Below are 20,407 nucleotides of genomic sequence, written 5' to 3' on the forward strand. Positions count from 1 at the left end.
CACAAGAGGCAGGTTTCAAAGTTGTGGTGGGTTGAAAATTCCCCCCCAACATTCAATTTTGCCAGACCAGCTCAGTTGGAAGCAAAATGGAGCTGTATTTACAAGCAAAGCTCCACTCTACAATGGAATGCAATGAATAGGTACAAAACACACAGGATTTACAAAATTTACAGTTAATAAACAGCACAAGAACCCCTCCTGGACAAAAACCAGGAGAGCTAATAGCTTCTCCCTCCCTGGCCCCTCCTTACCCTCCCTGTACACAAAGGGACGAGAGAAAAGAGCAGAGAGAAGTTGTTGTTAATCCCAGTCACAACAAAGCAGTGCAGGCAAGGTCAAGCAGAAGCCGGTTAGACTCTCCCAGAGTGAAGCAACCAAAAGAGAGACAGATTGGTTTGCACAACTAGTTTAAGTCCATCATCTTTCCAAAGGGATTGTTTAGGATTACCATTATTTTCTTTCTTGATACCCAATAGTGATTTATTTACATTTTACCACTTTTCTGTTCAAGATCTGTGAAAAAATTTTGAAGACATAGCCTAAAACTATCACACAAGTCCTGCTACAGGAATCTGTCTCATCTGGGCTGTGGTTGTGATGTTCAGACAAAAAAAAATGAGAATTAAGCTGTCAGGGAGTGGCACTGGGGAGGGGGTGGCTAAATGCCTTCAGCCATCTGGCCTTGAATCTCCAGGACTAATTCTTAATAATTTTTTTTTTAACTTTTCCAGCAGGAAGAAACTGCTTTGGGGCAAGGAATTCTTAATAGCTCTGCTTGAGGGAAAGAACAACCCATCTGTCTTTAATATTGTATGTTCAGCTGTTCCTACAAGAAAGAGGATGTGTGAAGAAGGCTGTCAGAAGGTCATCCTGTTCCTGCAAACACAACAGAGGGGACAACTCTCGCCCAGGAAAAGCACCACCTTTCCTTTCATCCACTGCGGCACGGTGTTCCCCTTTAACGAAGTCCAGACTAAGCCTCTGGCACCTCTTGCTCTGTTTTCCCCAATGGGCAGAGAGTAGAGCAAGTGGAAGGACCTGTCATGAATCTGCCAGCTCCTGAACTGAAAAAATGAAGACTTCTCCTCAACATCCTCTGGGGAGGGACCTAAAGAGCTGCATGGGCTGTGATACTTACTGCCCCGCACTGCTTACAGTGGTGCCGCCTCTTGGTGATGGAGTTGAAGCTCTCGCTGCAGCTCTTGCAGGCCTGCTTCTCCTTCTCACGCTTGGACTTGGAAGACTTCCTGCAGGAGTCACTCTGAAAAGAAAAGCACAATTGTGTGATTTCTTTTTTCAAATTAAAATAGAAAAGACAACAAAATACTTCACAGAGTTCTGTTGACAAAGATCCTCCTGGGGCTTCACACCACTGTAGAGCAGAATTCACATCAGCTCTGCTGACAGCCCACAGCTGGACAGTGATTCAGCCATGGGGTGTTTCTGGGGGGGCATTCTGTAGACTTGGATTGCTAAAGCAAATTACTCAAGTCCCTCTCTGCCTACTTCTGCCCTTACTGCCACTCAGTGACCTCATCTCACTGTTGGGAAGGAGGAAAAGAACTTGGCTTGGGGCAGTGTGGCTGACAAGTGCTGGCAGAAAGGGACCTGGGGTGCTCATGGACAAGCAGCTGAACAGGAGGCAGCAGTGTGCCCAGGTGGCCAAGAAAGCCAAAGGCATCCTGGCTGAGATCAGCAATGCTGTGTCCAGCAGGAGCAGGGCAGGGATTGTCCCCTGGCATTCAGCTCTGGGGAGGCCACACCTTGAGTGCTATGTTCAGTTCTGGGCTCCTCAGTCCAAGAGAGCTGTGGAGGTGCTGGAGCCAGGGCAGAGGAGCGCAAGGAATCTGGGAAGGGCCTGGAGAATAAACCTGGCGAGGAGTGACTGAAGGAGCTGGGGATGGTTAGTGTGAAACAGAGGAGGCTGAGGGGAGACCTCCTGGCTGTCTACAGCTCCCTGAAAGGAGGTTGTGGAGAGGTTGCTGCTGGTCTCTTCTCACAGGTAATTAGTGATAGAACAAGAGGGAATGGCCTCAAGATGCAGCAGGGCAGGGTTAGACTGGACAGTAGGAAACATTTTTCCCAGGAGGATTGGTCAGGCACTGGCAGAGGCTACCCAGGGAGGTGGTGGAGTCACCACCCCTGGCTGTGTTTAAAGGTGGTTTGGATGTGGTGCTTGGGGCTATGGGTTAGGGGTGACCCTTGTAGAGTAGGGTTAATGGTTGGAGTTGGTGATCCTGAGGGTCTCTTCCAAGCTGAACATTTCTGTGATTCTGTGAATTGGCAACATGGGCTTCATTCCTCTGGCACTCACCTCTGCTGCAATGGGACCTGCTTAATGTTGGTGACTTTGGGAGTGTGGTGTAAACTCTTCGGTTCAGGGACAGTAAATGTGAAAATTTGGGGTAAAACAGCTTGACTGAAGAATTGAACAGTGCTGGCAGAGGATTTTTGCACCATCCAATTTCAAATGCTTAATTTAGGAGTTTCCTTAGGCTCCCTCCTAGCCCAAGCTTCTCAGGAAAATGGAGACACCTCAGACACCTGCTACCAACTGCCCTTGGCAAGAGATGCTTTCTATCAGCTGTCGAGATAGCCAAGCGCTCAAGCTGCCACCTAAAGTCACTCAGTAAACCAAAGGGTACAACTATCTGATCAACAAGACAGATATGCAGAACACAAAGCCTGACACAAGGCTTCAGGTAAACCCTCTGCTTTGTTTTCTTTTTAAAGAAATACTGTTCCTCCCTCCCAGTGAGGGTGGCTACGTGCCAGGGAATAGCAGCTCCACAGGGGCAAGCCTGGGGCACCCACAGCCAAGCAGCATCTGCATGGAGATTCAGGGCTCATGGAAGCGGCTGCATTGTGTTCCTCTTTCATGAGAAGAGTTCTGATAACTCTCTCAATTTCATTTAACAAACTAAGGTTTCATTTAGAAACCTTTCCTCCAAGTCCAAAGAGCAGAAGTACTTTACAATTCTTCAGAAAACAAACCAAGTGAAGCTCAGGCTCACTGCAGGTTACAGAGCCTCTGGATTCCCTGACAACCTCCCCTTCTCTTTATACCACTCCTGCCTACTAAGTCAGAGCTTAAGTCCACTTGAAAGAGCCTTTATTTAACACCAGGATGTGGGTGTGTGGGGGTGGGAGGAAAGGCAGCAGCACCTACCATTAGCAGAGGCTGCCCACGGGTCACCAGGCAGGTGTCACCGGCACCAGGGAAATCCTGACATTCGCCCTGAGGTCTCACATTAGTGCTTATGACTAAGATCCAGAAGTCTCTAATACAGGTTTTCAGGTCAATTTATTAAAACATATCACACCAGATTTTGTAAACTGACAGCACTCTCCCTTCTCTGAGCTCCAAGTCCTTCCCCTGCCGTTCCCTGGCTGCAGGGGAAGTGCACATTGTCCTTTGGCAGAGCTATTGGACCCACCCTGCATTACACAACACACCCACAACTAATTACTTCTAATTAGCTGGGATCTTTCAATTTCATTATCTTGGCTACTTCTGCAATAATGTTTCCAACTCCCATGCAAGTCCAGAGGAGGTCTGCAGGGCTGCTGGGTGAAGCAGGGTCACAGGACGGGTGTCCCCACGTCTGTGGGTGCTGGCTGTGGTCCATACCCGTGGATCGAAGCCCTCTCACACACATCAGCTGAGTGCTGCATTGCACTTGGCTTGTGAGAATCCAGATGTAACCAGTCTGCCATTGAACTACACCAACTGAATAATGTCTTGGGTGAATCACTGGCAAAAATGTTCCTTTCAGACTCTGTTAGACCCCTCCAAGAAAGGAACATAATTGAGGCAATTCAAAACAGCTTTTACTGATTAGCAGCAATCTACAGAGTCACTTATTTATTCATATCATATGCATTGGCTAATGCCAGGCATTTCTCACCCTGATTTTCATGCTAATGCCATTTAATTTTTGAGAAGAGTGATTTTCCTTCCACTGGCCAGGGATGGATTCCCCTCAAGTTGTCAGAGCAAAGCATTCCTGAGTTAGTCAACCTTTTGTTTTTACTTTTTTTCTTTTCTCTAATAGTTAAAGTTTGCTTATAGCATAACAAACCTTTTCACTCGTGCTAATACCAATTCCTAGTGCCACTGGAACAGCAAGAGCATAAATGAAAGCACCACATAGCCTTGAGAGCTGAAAGACAGTATGGAGGAATGCTAAACAAAATGAGCTTTGGCTTTGAAGTGATACCCACACATCTGAGGGCAAAAGTGCTGGTGTTCCTCTACCAGCACTTGAAGGGGACTGCTGCATGCTGAAACTGGTTAATTTGATTTCTACTCCAAGAGCAATTTCCAGCATCACCCAGAGGCATTTTGCAGCAACACAGATGAGGCTCAAGTTGAATACGTCCTCTAATGGATCTTGCATTTACTTCCTCCTTGGTGTGAAACAGTCTGGACGCTGTCCACTGTCAGAAGTCCATGAGTCATGTATTGACAATAGAAAGCAAGCAGAGAGGGCATTGTAGCAAGCAAGATTTATTCTGGCTGCTCATGGCTTGGCTGAGCAATGCTCTGCTGCATACAGCACTGGCTGGATAGGCCCAAAGCGTGGTGGTCAAAGGAGTTAAATCCAGCTGGGGTCACCAGTGGTGTTCCTCAGGGCTCAGTGTGGAGACCACTTCTGTTTAACATCTTTGTTGCTTTGCTGATCTTGATAAGGACACAGAGTGGATCAGCACTAAGTTCTTAGATGGCACCAAGTCAGGTGGCAGTGTTGATCTGCAGGAGGGGAGGGAGGCTCTGCAGAGGGACTTGGAGAGATTGGATCCATGGCCAGCATTACCAGGATGAGCTCCAACAAGGCCAAGCGCCAGGTCCTGCACCTGGGGCACCACATTAGTGATGGAACAAGAGGGAATGGCCTCAAGCTGCAGCAGGGCAGGGTTAGACTGGACAGCAGGGAGAATTTTTTCCCATCAGGATTGATCAGTCACTGGCACAGACTGCCCAGGGAGGTGGTGGAGTCACCAACCCTGACTGTGTTTATAAGTGGTTTGGATGTGGTGCTTGGGGCTGTGGTTTAGGGCTGACCCTTGCAGAGTAGGGTTAATATTTGGCGCTGGTGATCCTGAGGGTCTCTTCCAACCTGAGTGTTTCTGTGACAGCTACAGATGAGCTTTTATGTCAGACCATAAACCTGTGCTCTAGTGGACAACAAGCACTTAATACTAGCTTTATCAATCAAAAGGGCCCTGTCTGAAGGGGTCTTCAAGTGTTTGATGAATACCTGCAATGGTTCATGGTATTCCTCATTGTAAGAGTTGTAAGAAAAGATAACAAGGATGAAAATGCATTTTCTTTATGACTTGGCAAATTCCAACAAGCAATTACAGTGTTGCTACTTAAGTGCTGACACTGTGAAAGACTGAAGGAGCTCTTTGCTCTCCATTCCTGTGAAAACCATGAGCCTGCTGCACGGGGGCTAAAAAACTGCCCTTGCTATGCTTTACACAGCACTCAGAGAGCTTGTTGCAGAAAACAAGAAGCTGCATCATAACTCACAAACCCTGCCTAGTACACATAAAAGTGACTGCTACACTGCAACTATGCCTTTTATGAAACAAGCAGCATTATTCACCTGTATTTATGTATGCTAAGAGGGAGGCTAATACCAAGCTGCCCCAGCTCCAGCTGGAAGACCTTGTTACAAATGCACTTGAACAGTTGTCCTATTTCTCATTTCTTTCTTTTCCTTTTTTTTCCCCCTGGTGTACAGCTCAGCTTTGCAGCTGGCAAGCCTGACAGGAGAAAGAAATTGCATAAATTCAGTTCATAACCAGGATCTACAGGACTGGACTGTTTGGACAACTCATTTGCTTTTACTCTACAGCTGCACACAACTCTCTAACCCTTGATAGTTTCCTCCAGCTTTAGGATTTTGGTGGAAAAAGAGCATATACCCCAATGAAAGGTACAACTGATGTACAGAGCTAAGTGACTGCACGGTGAAGGCCTTTGGCCTGCCTGCTTGGAAAGGCAGAAATCACAGTGAACCACTGGAGACTCCACCTGCTTCTGAAAGGCAACAAAAAAAATCCCCAAGGGCTGAGAGGAACAGCTAGAAAACCACTGGGCTCAGGAAACCCTTCTCTTAGAGCAGCCAGCAGATGATCCTTCCTGCAGTAGCTTTTCATAGCCTTTCACTTTTGCTACCAAGTAACGCTGAAGAAGGCCCAGAAGACTCTTCAAGAGACTCAGAACCAGCACAGGAAGATGTTGGTTTGCTGACCACCACTACCACCAAGTGGTTTGCATGTGGAAGCTGTTAAGCACTAACCCACTTGCTGGTGCACTCACAGAGCTGTTCCTGAAGCAAAGTTACACCACAGAATCAAGAGCTGCTGAGCTAACCTCTGAACTCCCTGCCCGTGCTGCCCTTCGCCGCTCGCAGCAGGACAAGATCCCAGAACTAGGCAATTCTGGGGAATTTCACCTTTGTGGTTTTGATCAATCCCATTTCTATTTCTGTCTCAAGAGATTAAATTTTTCTTCCAACAAACAACTTTAGGAACTGTGTTCAGGACTTGTGTGCCATGCAAATCACTGACAGCTACTTCAAACCTGCTGCATAGATGTATATAGCTACATTTTCAACATACATTTCTCTGTGAAACAAGGCCAGCAGAAGTTTCCATGTGCTTGGTTTTAAATCCTGTATCAAACAGCTTTTTTGCTAAGGGGCTAGCTCACTCTGGCAATTAGAGCTAAAGGATCAGGGGCACCAATTGCAAAGCTGACTACAAATCAGTGAACAAATAATAAACAGCAAGGAGCACACTCACTGCAAACACTTGGGCGTAATAAACTCTTGCTTGTACAGCTCAGGTTGCTGCCACTGCTCAGGGATACGCTGGGAAAATCTAGCAGGAAGTTACAAGCTTACTAGAACACCCCTTTGCTACTAAAGGTCATGCTAATACACAACATCCCATAGCTCAGCAGACCAGGGATTTTTTTGGTGGTTATTTCCTCTTGTTGGCCTTTTTTTTCAGCTGACCTGAAGGCATTTCATGAAAATCTGTTACTCTCAGAATCCATTTTAGAAGGTAAAGATAAGAATGCTACAAAATAGACCTCACTAAGAACTCAGAATCACAGAAACATTCAGGTTGGAAGAGACCCTCAGGATCACCAAGTCCAACCACTGACCCTACTCTACAAGGATCACCCCTAAACCATATCCTTAAGCACCACATCCAAACAACCTTTAAACACAGCCAGGGTTGGTGACTCTACCACTTCCCTGGGCAGCCTGACCAATAATGCTTGGAAAAAATGCTTCCTACTGTCCAGTCTCACCCTGCCCAGCTGCAGCTTGGGGCTATTCCCTCTTGTTCTATCACTGATGACTAGCACCAACCTCTCCACAACCTTCTTTCAGGGAGCTGTAGAGAAGCTCTGGTTTGACTCAGCAGCAGTTACAGACATTGTATAGGGCAAACCCACACAAATCCATCTCGTTTTTCAGCAACCAATCACTTACAGGCCAAAGATGCACCCAGCACTATCATCTCCTCCTCGCTATTGACAGAGACACAAAGAGCATGCTACAGAAACAGCGTTCATCAAAGCTTGGTGCTGGAGATGAAGTCTGGAGTGTGACGGTATTGACCAGCTAGGTTTCCTTGTCTCTCTTTTCCCTCTTTCCCCAGGTATTCACAGTGTAGCTTCTCACCAGAACTCAAACAAACATACCAAAACCACAAAACACCTCCCTGATGCTAGAGATGCCCAGGGGGGTGGTGGAGTCATCATCACTGGAAGTGTTTAAAAAGAGACTGGATGAGGCACTTAGTGCCTTAGTTTAGTTGATTAGATAGTGCTGGATGATAAGTTGGACTTGATGATTTCAAAGGTCTTTTCCAACCTAGTTAACTCTCTCTTTCTGTATGAAGGGTGTGATTCACTTGTCACAATGTCCCTTTCCCAGAGATTCTGCATTCTAAACAGCTTCTGCTCCACCACCACCATTTTTGCACCCATCCCATAGCTGGGGGGCAAGACCCCCACCAGCCAAGATACCACACAGAGGAGCTCAGCCCCACTAAGGAAGCCCAGCCAGCACCCATGGATGATATTGGAATAGCAATCTGTCTTGTCCCTAACAACCGGGGGGCCACCAGGCCCCCCGGCCTTTGTTGTCACCACCACCATCACCCAGTGTGCACCATGAGGACTCACCAGTGATGAGAGGAGGATCCCTCAGCCCAGATGGGCTCAGCTTGGGGCTTCTGCCTTTCCTGGTGGGGATTAAAAAGGGCAGTGGGTGGGGAGGACCAAGTGGCCACACCTGGGGTGGGAGGAGACTCAAACAGAGCCCAGGTGCTCTGGGATTTGAGGGGAAAATGAGAAAGATGTGCCAGGTGAGGGACTTCTAGGGTGTCAGGTAATGATAGGACTAGGGGGAATGGAACAAAAAATAGAAACATGTGGATTCAGATTGGATGTTAGGAAGAAATTCTTCACTATGAGAGTGGTGAGACACTGGAACAGGTTGCCCAGGAAGGTTGTAGAAGTCCCATTCCTGGAATTTTTTAAGGGCAGGCTGGATGTGGCTCTGGGCAACCTGACCTAGTGAGAGGTGTCCCTGCTCATGGCAGAGGGGTTGGAACTGGATGATCCTTGAGGTCCCTTCCAACCCCAACAATTCTATGATTCTAAAACAATGTTGCAGTTTAGGCTGGGTGTAGGAAGAAGTTCTTCACAGAAAGAGTGATTGTCCATTGGAATGGGCTGCCCAGGGAGGTGGTGGAGTCACTGTCCCTGGAGGTTTTTAAAATAAGACTGGATGAGGCACTTAGTGCCATGGTTTAGTTGATTAGGTGGTATTGGATGATAGGTTGGACTTGATGATCTTGAAGGTCTTTTCCAACCTGGTTAATTCTGTGATTCTGAGATGTAGCAATCAGCTTCCCTCCAGCTAGGGGCCTCACAACCATCCCCACACACACCTTCAGCATGTATCTGGAACAGGATAATTCAAGTTCACTGATGGTGCAAACTCTGCAAGCAGCTGTGGGTATAACTTAGCCAAGAATTTAAGGACAAAACAGTTGCAGCAACAGCCAGCAGAAGACAAAGCCACAAACTGAACACTTTCTGATACAAAAGAAATGCAACCTGTCCCCTCCCCCTCTTCCCTCCTGCCTTCCTATTAGCTCCAAATTACTTACCCCTCCGAATGCACCAGCACCATCTGCTCCTGGCATTGATTCCACCGAGCTGGTGCTTGCTATCTGAGGGAAACAGAATGACACAGACCCGTGTGAGCATGGACATTCTTCTTAAAACAGATCAAACACTGCAGAAGGAAACATTTACTTTTAGTCCCTCAACTATTTGCTTGTGAATGCACTTTAAATGCACATGTACAAGACACCCTCAAATGCTGGCTGGGCTCTGCAGTGGTGACTTTAGAGATGAGGCTGTGTTTTGCTGCAAGGTTCCCAGCAGCACTGCAGGAAGCAAATGGCCAGGTTTGGAATGACAGCACTGTGCTGGAGCAAGTACAGCCAGTGGGTTCTGAGGAGCAAGTGGTAGTTACTCCATTCAAACAGTACTCAGCTCAGTTCCTCTGAACTGCAGTACATCAGTCAATGCAAACTGGCATCTCCATCTATCTATTCAACACATTCAGCACATCTCTATGCACTCAGTACATACAGAGAGTAACTAACAAGCTTATCTCCACCAAAATCCCAGGCTGTGTCCTAAAAGGAAAACCATCTCAGCCATCACTAGCTCACAGGCAGCTTGCTAGCTTACAGCAGGCTCTCCAAGTGTGTTCATGTCTCCTGTTACTCTGACAGATGATTCTCTCTTGGTGGAGCAGACACCATCTCATATTTCAAGGTTATCCAAATCTCCAGTGCATTTTGGCACTCTAGCTCCATTCCACTTGAAAGCAAAAAGGTTTAACCTCTGTTGTTAGAAACAACCTCCACTGCAGCTCTGAGTGAGCAGCCAAATCGAAGAGCTATTCATTCAGCTACCTGCTTGTATCTATTTGTGTACTGATGCAATCAACTGACTGAGGAGAACAGCAAAGGAGGAAACGCATCCCCTGGGGCTAGGACTGCCCCACTCCCACTCACTTCCTCAGGGAATGCAATTTCAGCAGAGGAATACAACTTCAACTCCAGTCAACTACTTCTGCCTCTGCAAGAACCCAGCAAGCCTGAAGTCTTCACAACACCTCTTCCCCAGTCCTGTGGAAAGGGGAAATCCTAATTGACCCAGGTACTTAGAATACATAGAATACACCAGGGTGGAAGAGACCTTCAAGATCATCCTATCCAACCCATCAACCAATCCAACACCACCCAAACAACTAACCCATGGCACCAAGCACCCCATCAAGTCTCCTCCTGAACACCTCCAATGATGGTGATTCCACCACCTCCCCAGGCAGCCCATTCCAATGGGCAATCACTCTCTCTGTGTAGAACTTCTTCCCAACATCCAACCTAAACCTCCCCTGGTGCAGTCTGAGACTGTGTCCTCTTGTTCTGGTACTGGCTGCCTAGGAGAAGAGACCAACCTCTGCCTGTCTACAACCTCCCTTCAGGTAGTTGTAGAGAGCAAGAAGGTCACCCCTGAGTCTTCTCTTCTCCAGGCTAAGCAACCCCAGCTCCCTCAGTCTCTCCTCACAGGGCTGTGTTCCAAACCCTTCCCCAGCTTTGTTGCCCTTCTCTGGACTCGTTCCAGCAAGTCAACCTCCTTCCTAAACTGAGGGGCCCAGAACTGGACACAGGACTCGAGGTGCGGCCTAACCAGTTGTTGTAGTTTGGGCTGGGTGCCCTCTGCTACAGGGGTGTTTCCTGTGTCCAGAAGTCCATCCCCGTGGGTGGACACAGGAAATTAGGTATTTCTACCATAATCCCTTGCTCCACTATAAATTTTGCGGTGGGGTCTGGCACTTCCTCTTTCCTTCCCTCTCCGAGACTTGGTAACTGGGGGAGAGATCTCCCGGCCATGGGCCTGATGGGGCCCAAGGCCACAGGGGGATGGGCAGGCTCAGACCTGGCCAGCTGAGACTAGCCCAGCAGAGGGAGGGGGAGAGGGAGCCCTGGGGGTTTTGGATGCACCCTCAGGTGGGGTTTGGAGTCTTTCTGGGTTTACTTTGGTTTCTTTCTTGTCACCATGTTTCCTTTTGTGCACACTCACTGTTCTCTATTTAAACTCTCCACTACTTTTGCAATCAGTTTGTCTGAGTCGTTATTTCTGCCTGTGGTGGGGAGGGGGTCTGCCCCAACCATTACATCAGTGCTGAGTACAGGGGCAGAATGACCTCCCTGCTCCTGCTGGCCACACTGTTCTTGATGCAGGCCAGGATGCCATTGGCCCTCTTGGCTGCCTGGGCACACTGCAGGCTCATGTTCAGCCTTCCATTGACCAGTACCCCCAGGTCCCTCTCTACCTGGCTGCTCTCCAATCCCTCTGCCTAGTAAAAGGAGATCTGTGTGCTGTGACACAGGACCTGGGAAATGAAATTAAAAATACAGAGAGGAATTGGGGTCTGAAGGAGATATTCAGAAGACCCCCAGCAAGCTGAGGGACCAAATTTCCTCTAGTTGCCTGTTACAGTCCCTGTGTCCTTTTGATCCTTATTTGCAATAATGTGCCCAAATCCAGACACTCCCTGCTCTATCTGGGAAGGATTTCAAAAAGTGTTTCTCCCCTTGATGTGACCATCACCAGTCAGTGTGTGAGATCTGGTATGGAGGAAGACAGATATCCACACACTTGTCAGAACCACCCCAGAGCTAGGGGGAGGAACAGAAATGGGGGTAGGAAATGATGATATAATAGGGTCTAAAAGTCATGATTTAGCCAAAAGCAGCCCCAGGTCTCAGATCTAAGGGATGCCACTTCCACACAGCTGAGCTCTTTGAAGCACTTTCTATTGCCAGCCTTCTAACAATGCACAGACTAAGTCCTTCCCCTATACCATGAGCCTCCAGCTCTTCTGAGACCAAGCAGTGGTAAAAAAGATCCTTTTCTTCGGGAGTATTTTCAGATGGCATTGAAAAAACCCTTTCACATAGCCTTGAAATGCTGCAGATGAAAATAGAAAACAGGGAAATGAGTGTCCTCTGTCTGAAGGAACTGAGCCACAAAGAGACCTTGCAGCTTCTGAAAAGGCTTCTTTAAAAGACCACTGCTACAGCCCCCCTGCAGAGGACAGTCAAGCAGCGACTCCCAGTATTCACTTCCTGACAAGGGGGAGTTTATTAATTGCTGTAGATTATAGCACAGGCATAATTATTGTCATTTCTTCCTCTGAAGCACACTGCCCAGTGTTCCAGACAATAGCAAGGGTGGAGGATGCTGCCTACAGCAGCATATTGTTGCTGCTAGGAAAGCTCTCAGTGCCTGTCCAGTTTTCCTTACACAGCTACCATCAGCTCTTTGTAACTGACAACCATTATCTGCCCTATGCAGGCATGACATCACTTCTCCAAGCTGATTATCTAGAGGAACTAATCTGCTGAAAATGCAGGTTAGCATTCAGGCATAAGAGAAAAAAAAATCAGGGTGCATACTGCCTTAATACCCCAGCCAGGATACCCAGAGTGCTACACAAGCACTGCAGAAGCAAACTCAAGTGGCATTTACAAAGCAAGGTAACGATAAAGAAGCTGAGCAGGCACTGTGACTTAACTGGACAGCAACAGGATCCTAGGCTCTGCAGACATTTGTGAAGATCTCTGCTCTCAGTTTAACTAATCCTGGGAACTCAGAGGTTTCAAAAGTGGTTAGGTACAAAAACAAGAAGAAAAGTTTAGAAGGGGGCACAGGAAAGGGAAGATAAGAAAGTTGTCAAATTTAATTTCTGCAGATTTTTTCTCTCCCTGTGCTCCAAGATCTACCACGTTTGACCACTGACATCATCACCACCTAGGCAGCACTGCACAAATGTCCCTCTCCTGGGCCCCCTCTCCTCTTTAGCTTCCAGCAAATGACTGTTGCCAAGGTTACTGCCAACATTTTCAAGGCAAATGAGGAGATGTTGTTCTCCTGCTCAGGTGACTACTTCCAAAGCAAAGCTCTCAGCAAGCAGCAGCCAGAGAAGCCCATTGCTGCTGGAGAGAAGTGAATGAACCTGCTGGCAGGTGCAGCTGGCCAGGGCTCCCTCTGAAACAGTCACTCTCTAAGGCTGTACAACTCAGGCAGTGAAGAATGCAGCAGCAGTGCTCACTGCTGTGGCTGAGTACTAGATCGAGGTGGGCAGGGGGGTCCCAAAGCCAGGCAAACCTGAGGGAAAGCAGACACCCCCACTAGGAGATGAGCTTGGGAGCCCTTGAGAGCACCAGTGCCCAGCCCCTTCTCCTGGCATAAGGAGAAGTACCTGCAGGTGTGCCCAGGCTGACCATCTGCTTGCCAAGTGGCTGAGCACAAGAAAGTCACAAGGCCACACAGCATTAGAGCAGCTGAGATGGGGGTTCATGGGTGGTTTCCAAGTGATGCTCCTGCAGCAGGCACCACTGAGGAAGAGGCACCTTGAACCATGGTGATCCAAGGAAAGCAGAACTCCACTTCATCCTCCACTAACATCACCATCAAAACCAGATGCAGACCTTTAACACCTCTGAGCACCCATGAGCAAGGCTCACATGGGAAGCTTCACCAACATCATGCAGGGAATAGCACAAAAAGGAAAGAGGTGTGGCTGTAGTGGGTGACTCCCTTTCAGGGCACTGAAGCACCTATCTGCCAGCCCAACAAGGAGTCACAAGTGTTCTGCTGCCTCCTGGGAGCTACAATCCAAGACACTGCTGAGAGGATGTCACAGCTCTTTAAGAGCACCAACTACTACCTACTGCTATGCTTCCATGGGGGAAAAATCCAACAGGACTGTAAAGTCCTGGGGGTGCAAGTGAAAAACCTTGGTGCCCAAGTTATCTTCTCCTCCATTTCAGTAGTCAGAGGAAAGGGAGAAGTCAATAACATACTGATGATGACAATCAACGCCTGGCGGCTGGGGCTGTCGCAAGGGGGTTGGATTGTACCACAAAGGCACATCCTTTGAGGACTGTAATTGTTATGGAGGGATGGAATCCACCTGTCTCAAAGAGGTGACGGAATCTTTGGCAGCAGGCTGGCCAATTTGGTGAGGGGGCTTTGAACTGAAGGACTTGGGGGGCAGGGTTGAAGATGACAATGCTCAGTGGTGCCCAGGGACAGGACAAGGGGCAGTGGGCACAAATTGGAACCCAGGAGGTTCCATCTGAACAGGAGGAGAAACTTCTTTGGCGTGAGGGTGCTGGAGGCCTGGAGCAGGCTGTCCAGAGAGGTTGTGGAGTCTCCTGTTCTGGAGAGCTTCCAACCCCCACTGGCCATTGTGATTCTGGGCAAGCTGCTGTGGGTGCCCTGCTAGAGCAGGGGGGTTGAATTGGGTGATCTCCAGAGGTCTGACCCCTACCATGCTGGAATTCTTTGACTCTGTGATGTTTAAGATCCTTTTAAAAGGCATCAATTGCCTTTCAACCCTTTATTTTTTTTTTAATTGTAAGAAAATAAGAAAAAAGAAATAGAATGTATCTCTGTGGAGATGGGGAAAGGTAATGACCAGACAGCCAGCCACTCAGCACACTGAGGAATCATACCTGCTGTGGCTAATAATCACCAGTCTGGGAAACAGGACCAGTAAGTCTCTTACACTGAATTACTCTGGGTGATTTATTCCATACCTGCATGCTTGAGTAGCTGTGACTGCTATGCTTCTGAAAGCCAGAGAAATGGAGCTGACTGTACTATAATGTAATAGGAACATTGAGAGCAATATCACTGTATTTTAAAATGAGCTGTGTTAGACTAGTGTAACTACTGGTGAAACAGGGAGTGAAGCACTGATACTTACTGAGGAATCAGGAAGATGCTCCTCCTCTTGAGAAAAAGAGCTGTTGAAGGCTCTGAAGGTCTCACTGTTCTGTTTGTGCTTCTCAATTGTTGCTTGAATGACCTGAGACACAAATTCCAGCAGAGAGGAGAGGAGTCACAAAGAAGCCTTGGAAAAATCACCTCACAGGAAAATGGAGAGTATGAAATGGGAACTTAAAAAGCTGACTAGCAGTGGTGGTGTCAACTCACTAACTAAAGCTAAAGACTGCTAGCAGTATCAAGTCAGACTGCCAGAATACACAAGGCTAATCTCTGAGGGCTCAGACTTTGCCCCAGTGAGCTTGATGACTGCAGGAAATGGGAACCTACTCGAAATCCCTGTACACTGCCTGGAGCCACTGGGGCAGCAGTGGGACCCTGAGTGTGGCTTCACATTTCTCCATCAGCAGCTCTACCAGACTGGACTACACAGCTTCCTCACACAGCTACAATCCTTCAGAACCCCAACAAAGATCATTCCAAGACCAGAAGGTGCTGCCTGCATGGTAATTTCCACCCATACCAGAATTGCTTTGTGTTTACCTGAATCCACTCCCTCTTCTCCTCTTCTGTCCTGTTAAGACAAAAGAGAAATACAGAAAACATCATCATTTACTTCCAGTATCTTCACTAAACTCTGTTCACATCTTTACAGCTTTACATCCATCATGATTTTAGCTTTGTATTCACTAGGTTATAAATGTCATTAATCATTACTGACCTCACTTATTACCAAGCAAATGTCAAAAGTGTTTGAATTATCAATCCAAACAATTAGTAATTGTAGGTGGCACCCACAAGCACTACTATAAACACCCCAGGCATTCAGAAGAGCCCTCTACATGGCACTTTGCCACTGACTTAGGACACCTTAGGTCTTTAACACCCTCTCTTGTATATATGTAAGTTGCAAGTCTCTGATGCTCATCTCCAGGTAGGAAAGCTGCCTCATACTAGCACAGATGGGTCAAGCACCATACCTGGCCTGCAGTTCCAGTGATCTCTTTCTCCCTGTTATCGAGAATGTGTGAGTCACGTTTGGCTTGGCAATTTCCTGGACCTGTGAAAAGAACAGGTCAGTTTCCTACTAGCACTGCCCTCAACCACTGGCAATGACTTACAAATCTTACCAATACTTTGAAATGCTTAGCTGGAAGTGTCACTCAGAGCACAGTACACGAGGGAGACAAAACAAAGGACTGTTTCCCTAATTATTCATCACACCCAGCTTGTGAATCTGCATCACCAGCAGCGGAGTGAAAAGGTGACTTCTATCAGCCAGGTGACAAAGGAAGGCTTTGGGCCAAGGCATGTCCAGAGTCAGCATTCAGATGACTTCTGCATATTCATTACAGAAGCATTAAAAGAAAAAAGAAGCCTGAAAGTGGGGTTTAGACTTTAGTTACATCTCTACATGCCTATGCTGTTACATTTTTAGGTTCAGAGGGGATCTGCTGCTACTTGAGCAGGGAAATCAGAGATGCAAACCTGCAGTCCTGCAATGTCCATCTTCTCCCGAACGCTGAACTTCTGTCCGATCAGCCTCAGCTTTGGCACGCAGTAGAGCACCATGCTGTTGAACTGTGAGGAGGGAAGACTGTAAGCAAAGGGATTATGCGCTGGACAGACACTGCACCCTGACAGGGCCCCTGTGCTTTACTCTAAAATGCACTCCTGGGAAGGGATTTAAGGAGCAAGCTCCTTAAAGGAGCTTAAGGAGATGATGGTCTCTTCTCCCAGGCAGCCAGTACCAGAACAAGAGGACACAGTCTCAGGCTGCACCAGGGGAGGTTTAGGTTGGATGTTAGGAAGAAGTTCTATACAGAGAGAGTGATTGCCCATTGGAATGGGCTGCCTGGGGAGGTGGTGGAGTCACCATCATTGGAGGTTTTCAGGAGAAGACTTGATGGGGTGCTTGGTGCCATGGGTTAGTTGTTTGGGTGGTGTTGGATTGGTTGATGGGTTGGACGTGATGATCTTGAAGGTCTCTTCCAACCTGGTTTATTCTATTCTATTCTAAAGCTAGGCTCATATGTTGTTACTTGAAAGGAGTGAACAGCCAGACCCATGGACAGTCACTTCCCCCTTCCTCCTCTCTGGTACCAGTTTGAGCACCCTGAAAGCGAATGGGAGCCATTGTCTCCATGTCAGGGTGAGCTGGCCACCGTATGCAGCAAAGCACAGGCTGGAAATGCACCTTGTTGGGTGCTTTGGAAAAGCACAGCCTCTGAGGAGGAAGCTGAGAAAGGCTCCTCTGGGCCTGAGGAGCCATCAGCAAAGGCACAAGAGTGGAAGAAGGAAGAAAATCCTCAGAAAAAAAAATGTACAGAGAAAGCTGCTGCTCAGAGGAGTAGCTGGGCTCAGCTGGTGAATGGGTTTGTATCCGAGATCAGGGAGATGGAAAAGAAAGGCAGAAAGGTACCACTGCACAGCAACCCTCTGCAAATAGGGGAGCAGCAAAAGCACTCACCAGGAACAAATACCTATCCTGTGCTGTGCCATTCTTGGCTGACAGCTTCTGAATGTGTCCTTCTTTGATGAGCTCGTTGGCTGGGTTAACAATATCCTCCTCGCCCCCTAGCCGCTCGTAGACTTCCAGCAGCTTGTGCATCTTCTCCTGCAAGCACAAAACCCCAGCAGCCTAAATAAAAACCTTCTGCTTGGTGTGCTACTCAGAGGGTCATTTGAGTGGTAGTTGTAAATAAGCAGGAAGGAAAGGAACCTTTCCCTTCTGCTCTAGCTTTGCATTTTCAAAAGTTAACGACCACCTGCCCCACACAATTCAGTACTCTTCCTTGCTTTGAATTGTCACTCAGGAATGCCTGCCCTTGGCAACACTTGAATGGCTCCAGTTTGATGGCATGTGGAGATTTATCCATTTGGTACTTGAGGATATTCCTATTCAAAAATAAATGTGTATGTTTAGGAGAAATGGCATCAGGCCCTGTACAACCAGTGCCCAAGATGGAGATCAGTACATTTCCAGATGGTTTTCTGGTTTGAATGTGTTAAGTGAGCTTCTACACCGCACTTCCAACTAGGATATCATTCCTCAGCCTCTGAGAGCTTTCACCTCCTGCACTGATGCTGATACCAGGGCAGGTGGGTCTCCACCAGGAAGCATGGCCATATTCTGCATTTCTCAGCTGAGGCTGACACCTCAGCTCTGTGGGAACGCTGCAGCCCTAACGAAAATGAAAGGCTACCTCAGAAACTGGCCAGGGCAAAGCATTTCAAATACAGCCTGAACCTCCCCAGCCAGCCCTATCATTTGCCAGGATTAGTCACAAAACCATTACTTTTTACTTTTCAGCAAAGCACTGTTCCTACTTCATACTGTCACCTAAATGTTGATGTCCCTGCACACAGCATTCAAATGGATGAAGGTAACTTGTTCCCACACTTGCAGCTGCTACTGCAAGTGCAGCACTGCAGCAGCTTTAAGGAGCCCAAATAAGCAAGGTGTGGAAACCTTGCTACCGAGCTACAGCATTTGGGAAGGTTTGGCTTTCAACTACAGGCTGGAATGATGCATTCCAAACAGCACTGCCAGCCAGTGGTCTATGCAATCACACCCAAGTATGTGCCCAAAGCACAGCTCTGAATCATCCCTCTGCCTCTCTAAACTGGAATGTCAGGCCTTGAGACACTTTGCTTACCTCCACTTGAGAATTTGCACCACACATACACATCACATTGGCTCCTGTCCTAATCAATTCTTCCAACCAACCATTAGACAAATGAACAACCAAGAAAAGAACCAAAACACTAAAGAAAACCCAGACAAACTCAGCCCATTAAAATAAACACACTGCAAAACCCAATGGAAGGCAGGGAAGGATGTGGACTGAAAACAGCTAAGCAAATCCCCTAAGCCCCATAAGGCAGGAGGCTGAGAAGATGAGCAAGGCATCCCAGCAACTTAAAACCAAAACAGCCAACCCCAGTGAACTCAGCAAGCAGTTTTGTCTAGAGGAGAAACTAGAACACTAAGAGTCAATCTAAAACCTGAGGGACATCTGCACTGCTAGAAAAAGTCAGATTTGGAAGTGTGATTTCTTTCTTCTGCTAGCCCAGAAAAGGAGGAAGCAGTCAACAATTAATTCAGACCTCCACTGCCTTTTGGAGATTTTGCTGCAGCCCTTGCTCTCCTTGGTTTGGCTCTGAGCTCACCCAGCTGTTCCTGCTGTGCTGGGGGGTCTGCAGGGGTACAGGGTGGTGCTGCTGGCACACTGGACTGCTCCCCACCAACCCTCACACACTGCCCCCAGCACACCCACAGCACCTCCTGCTCAGACAGGTGGGCTGGGAAACCACAAGGTCTAACCTGAGATTCCTGCTCATGGATTTCTGCTGCTCAGGCAAAGCCTATTAATTACAGAAGAACACGGAGCAGGAAGATGCCCTGATTAGAGGCTCCAGGCTCTTACCAACAATAAGGCAATGTGGATGAGAAGGCAGAAGAGGAACCATCTGAGGGGATGTCTAAAGCAAAGCAGTCCCCACCCTGCATCAGGACTAGTGCCATAAAGAAAAAGAGAAGGGTTATAGCTGTTGGAGACTCTCTCCTGAGGGGAACAGAGGGGCCCATATGTTGTCCTGACCCATCCCATAGGGAGTCTGCTGCCCACTTGGGGCCTGGGTAAGGGACATCACCAGGAGGCTACCCAAGCTAATCCAGCCTCTGACTATTACCCATTGCTGGTGATCCAAGTTGGAAGCTATGAGATTGATGGTGGCGAATGGTGCCACATCCAGCTGGCAGCCAGGCACCAGTGGTGTCCCCCAGGGATCAGTGCTGGGCCCCATCCTGTTCAATATCTTCACTGATGATCTGGAGGAGGGCATTGAGTCCATCATCAGTGAATTTGCAGATGACACCAAGCTGGGGGCAGGAGTTGATCTGTTAGAGAGTAGGAGAGCTCTGCAGAGGGACCTGGACAGGCTGGACAGATGGGCTTAGACCAACAGGATGGCATTCAACAAATCCAAGTGCTGGGTGCTGTGCTTTGGCCACAGCAACCCCAGGCAGTGCTACAGGCTGGGGTCAGAGTGGCTGAGAGCAGCCAGGCAGAGAGGGACCTGGAGGTGCTGGTTGACAGCAGCTGAACATGAGCCAGCAGTGTGCCCAGGTGGCCTTGAGTCCTGTGTCCAGTTCTGGGCCCCTCAGTTTAAGAAGGACATTAAGACACTTGAAGGTGTCCAGAGAAGGGCAACGAGGCTGGGGGGGGTCTGGAGCACAGCCCTGTGAGGACAGGCTGAGGGAGCTGGGGTTGCTTAGCCTGAAGAGGAGGCTCAGGGGAGACCTTCTTGCTATCCACAACTACCTGGAGGGAGGTTGTAGCCAAGAAGGGGTTGGTCTCTTCTCCCAGGCACCCACCACCAGAACAAGAGGACACAGTCTCAAGCTGTGCCAGGAGAGGTTTAGGCTGCAGGTGAGGAGAAAGTTCTTCACAGACTGTTGCTGGCCATTGGAATGTGCTGCCCAGG

General features: G+C 48.1%; 1 protein-coding gene across 6 annotated transcripts in view; it reads right to left on the minus strand.

Moving 5' to 3' along the window:
- The window catches only part of FGD3 (FYVE, RhoGEF and PH domain containing 3), a 123,530-nt gene that overhangs the window by 12,126 nt on the left and 90,997 nt on the right, over positions 1-20,407 (minus strand). For all 6 annotated transcript variants that reach the window (XR_008462273.1, XR_008462272.1, XR_008462271.1 and 3 more), the window contains exons 10-16: positions 17,388-17,534; positions 16,406-16,498; positions 15,898-15,977; positions 15,461-15,491; positions 14,898-14,999; positions 9,208-9,270; positions 1,139-1,261 (exon numbers count right to left, since the gene is read on the minus strand). Coding sequence is in view for 3 of the 6 variants with exons in the window: in XM_054162154.1 (XP_054018129.1) it covers positions 1,139-1,261; positions 9,208-9,270; positions 14,898-14,999; positions 15,461-15,491; positions 15,898-15,977; positions 16,406-16,498; positions 17,388-17,534 (639 nt within the window). In the remaining 3 variants the exon portion in view is untranslated. The remainder of the gene's footprint in view (positions 1-1,138; positions 1,262-9,207; positions 9,271-14,897; positions 15,000-15,460; positions 15,492-15,897; positions 15,978-16,405; positions 16,499-17,387; positions 17,535-20,407) is intronic.

Source organism: Dryobates pubescens, chromosome 1 (genome assembly GCF_014839835.1).
Source record: "Dryobates pubescens isolate bDryPub1 chromosome 1, bDryPub1.pri, whole genome shotgun sequence".
NCBI lineage: Eukaryota > Metazoa > Chordata > Aves > Piciformes > Picidae > Dryobates > Dryobates pubescens.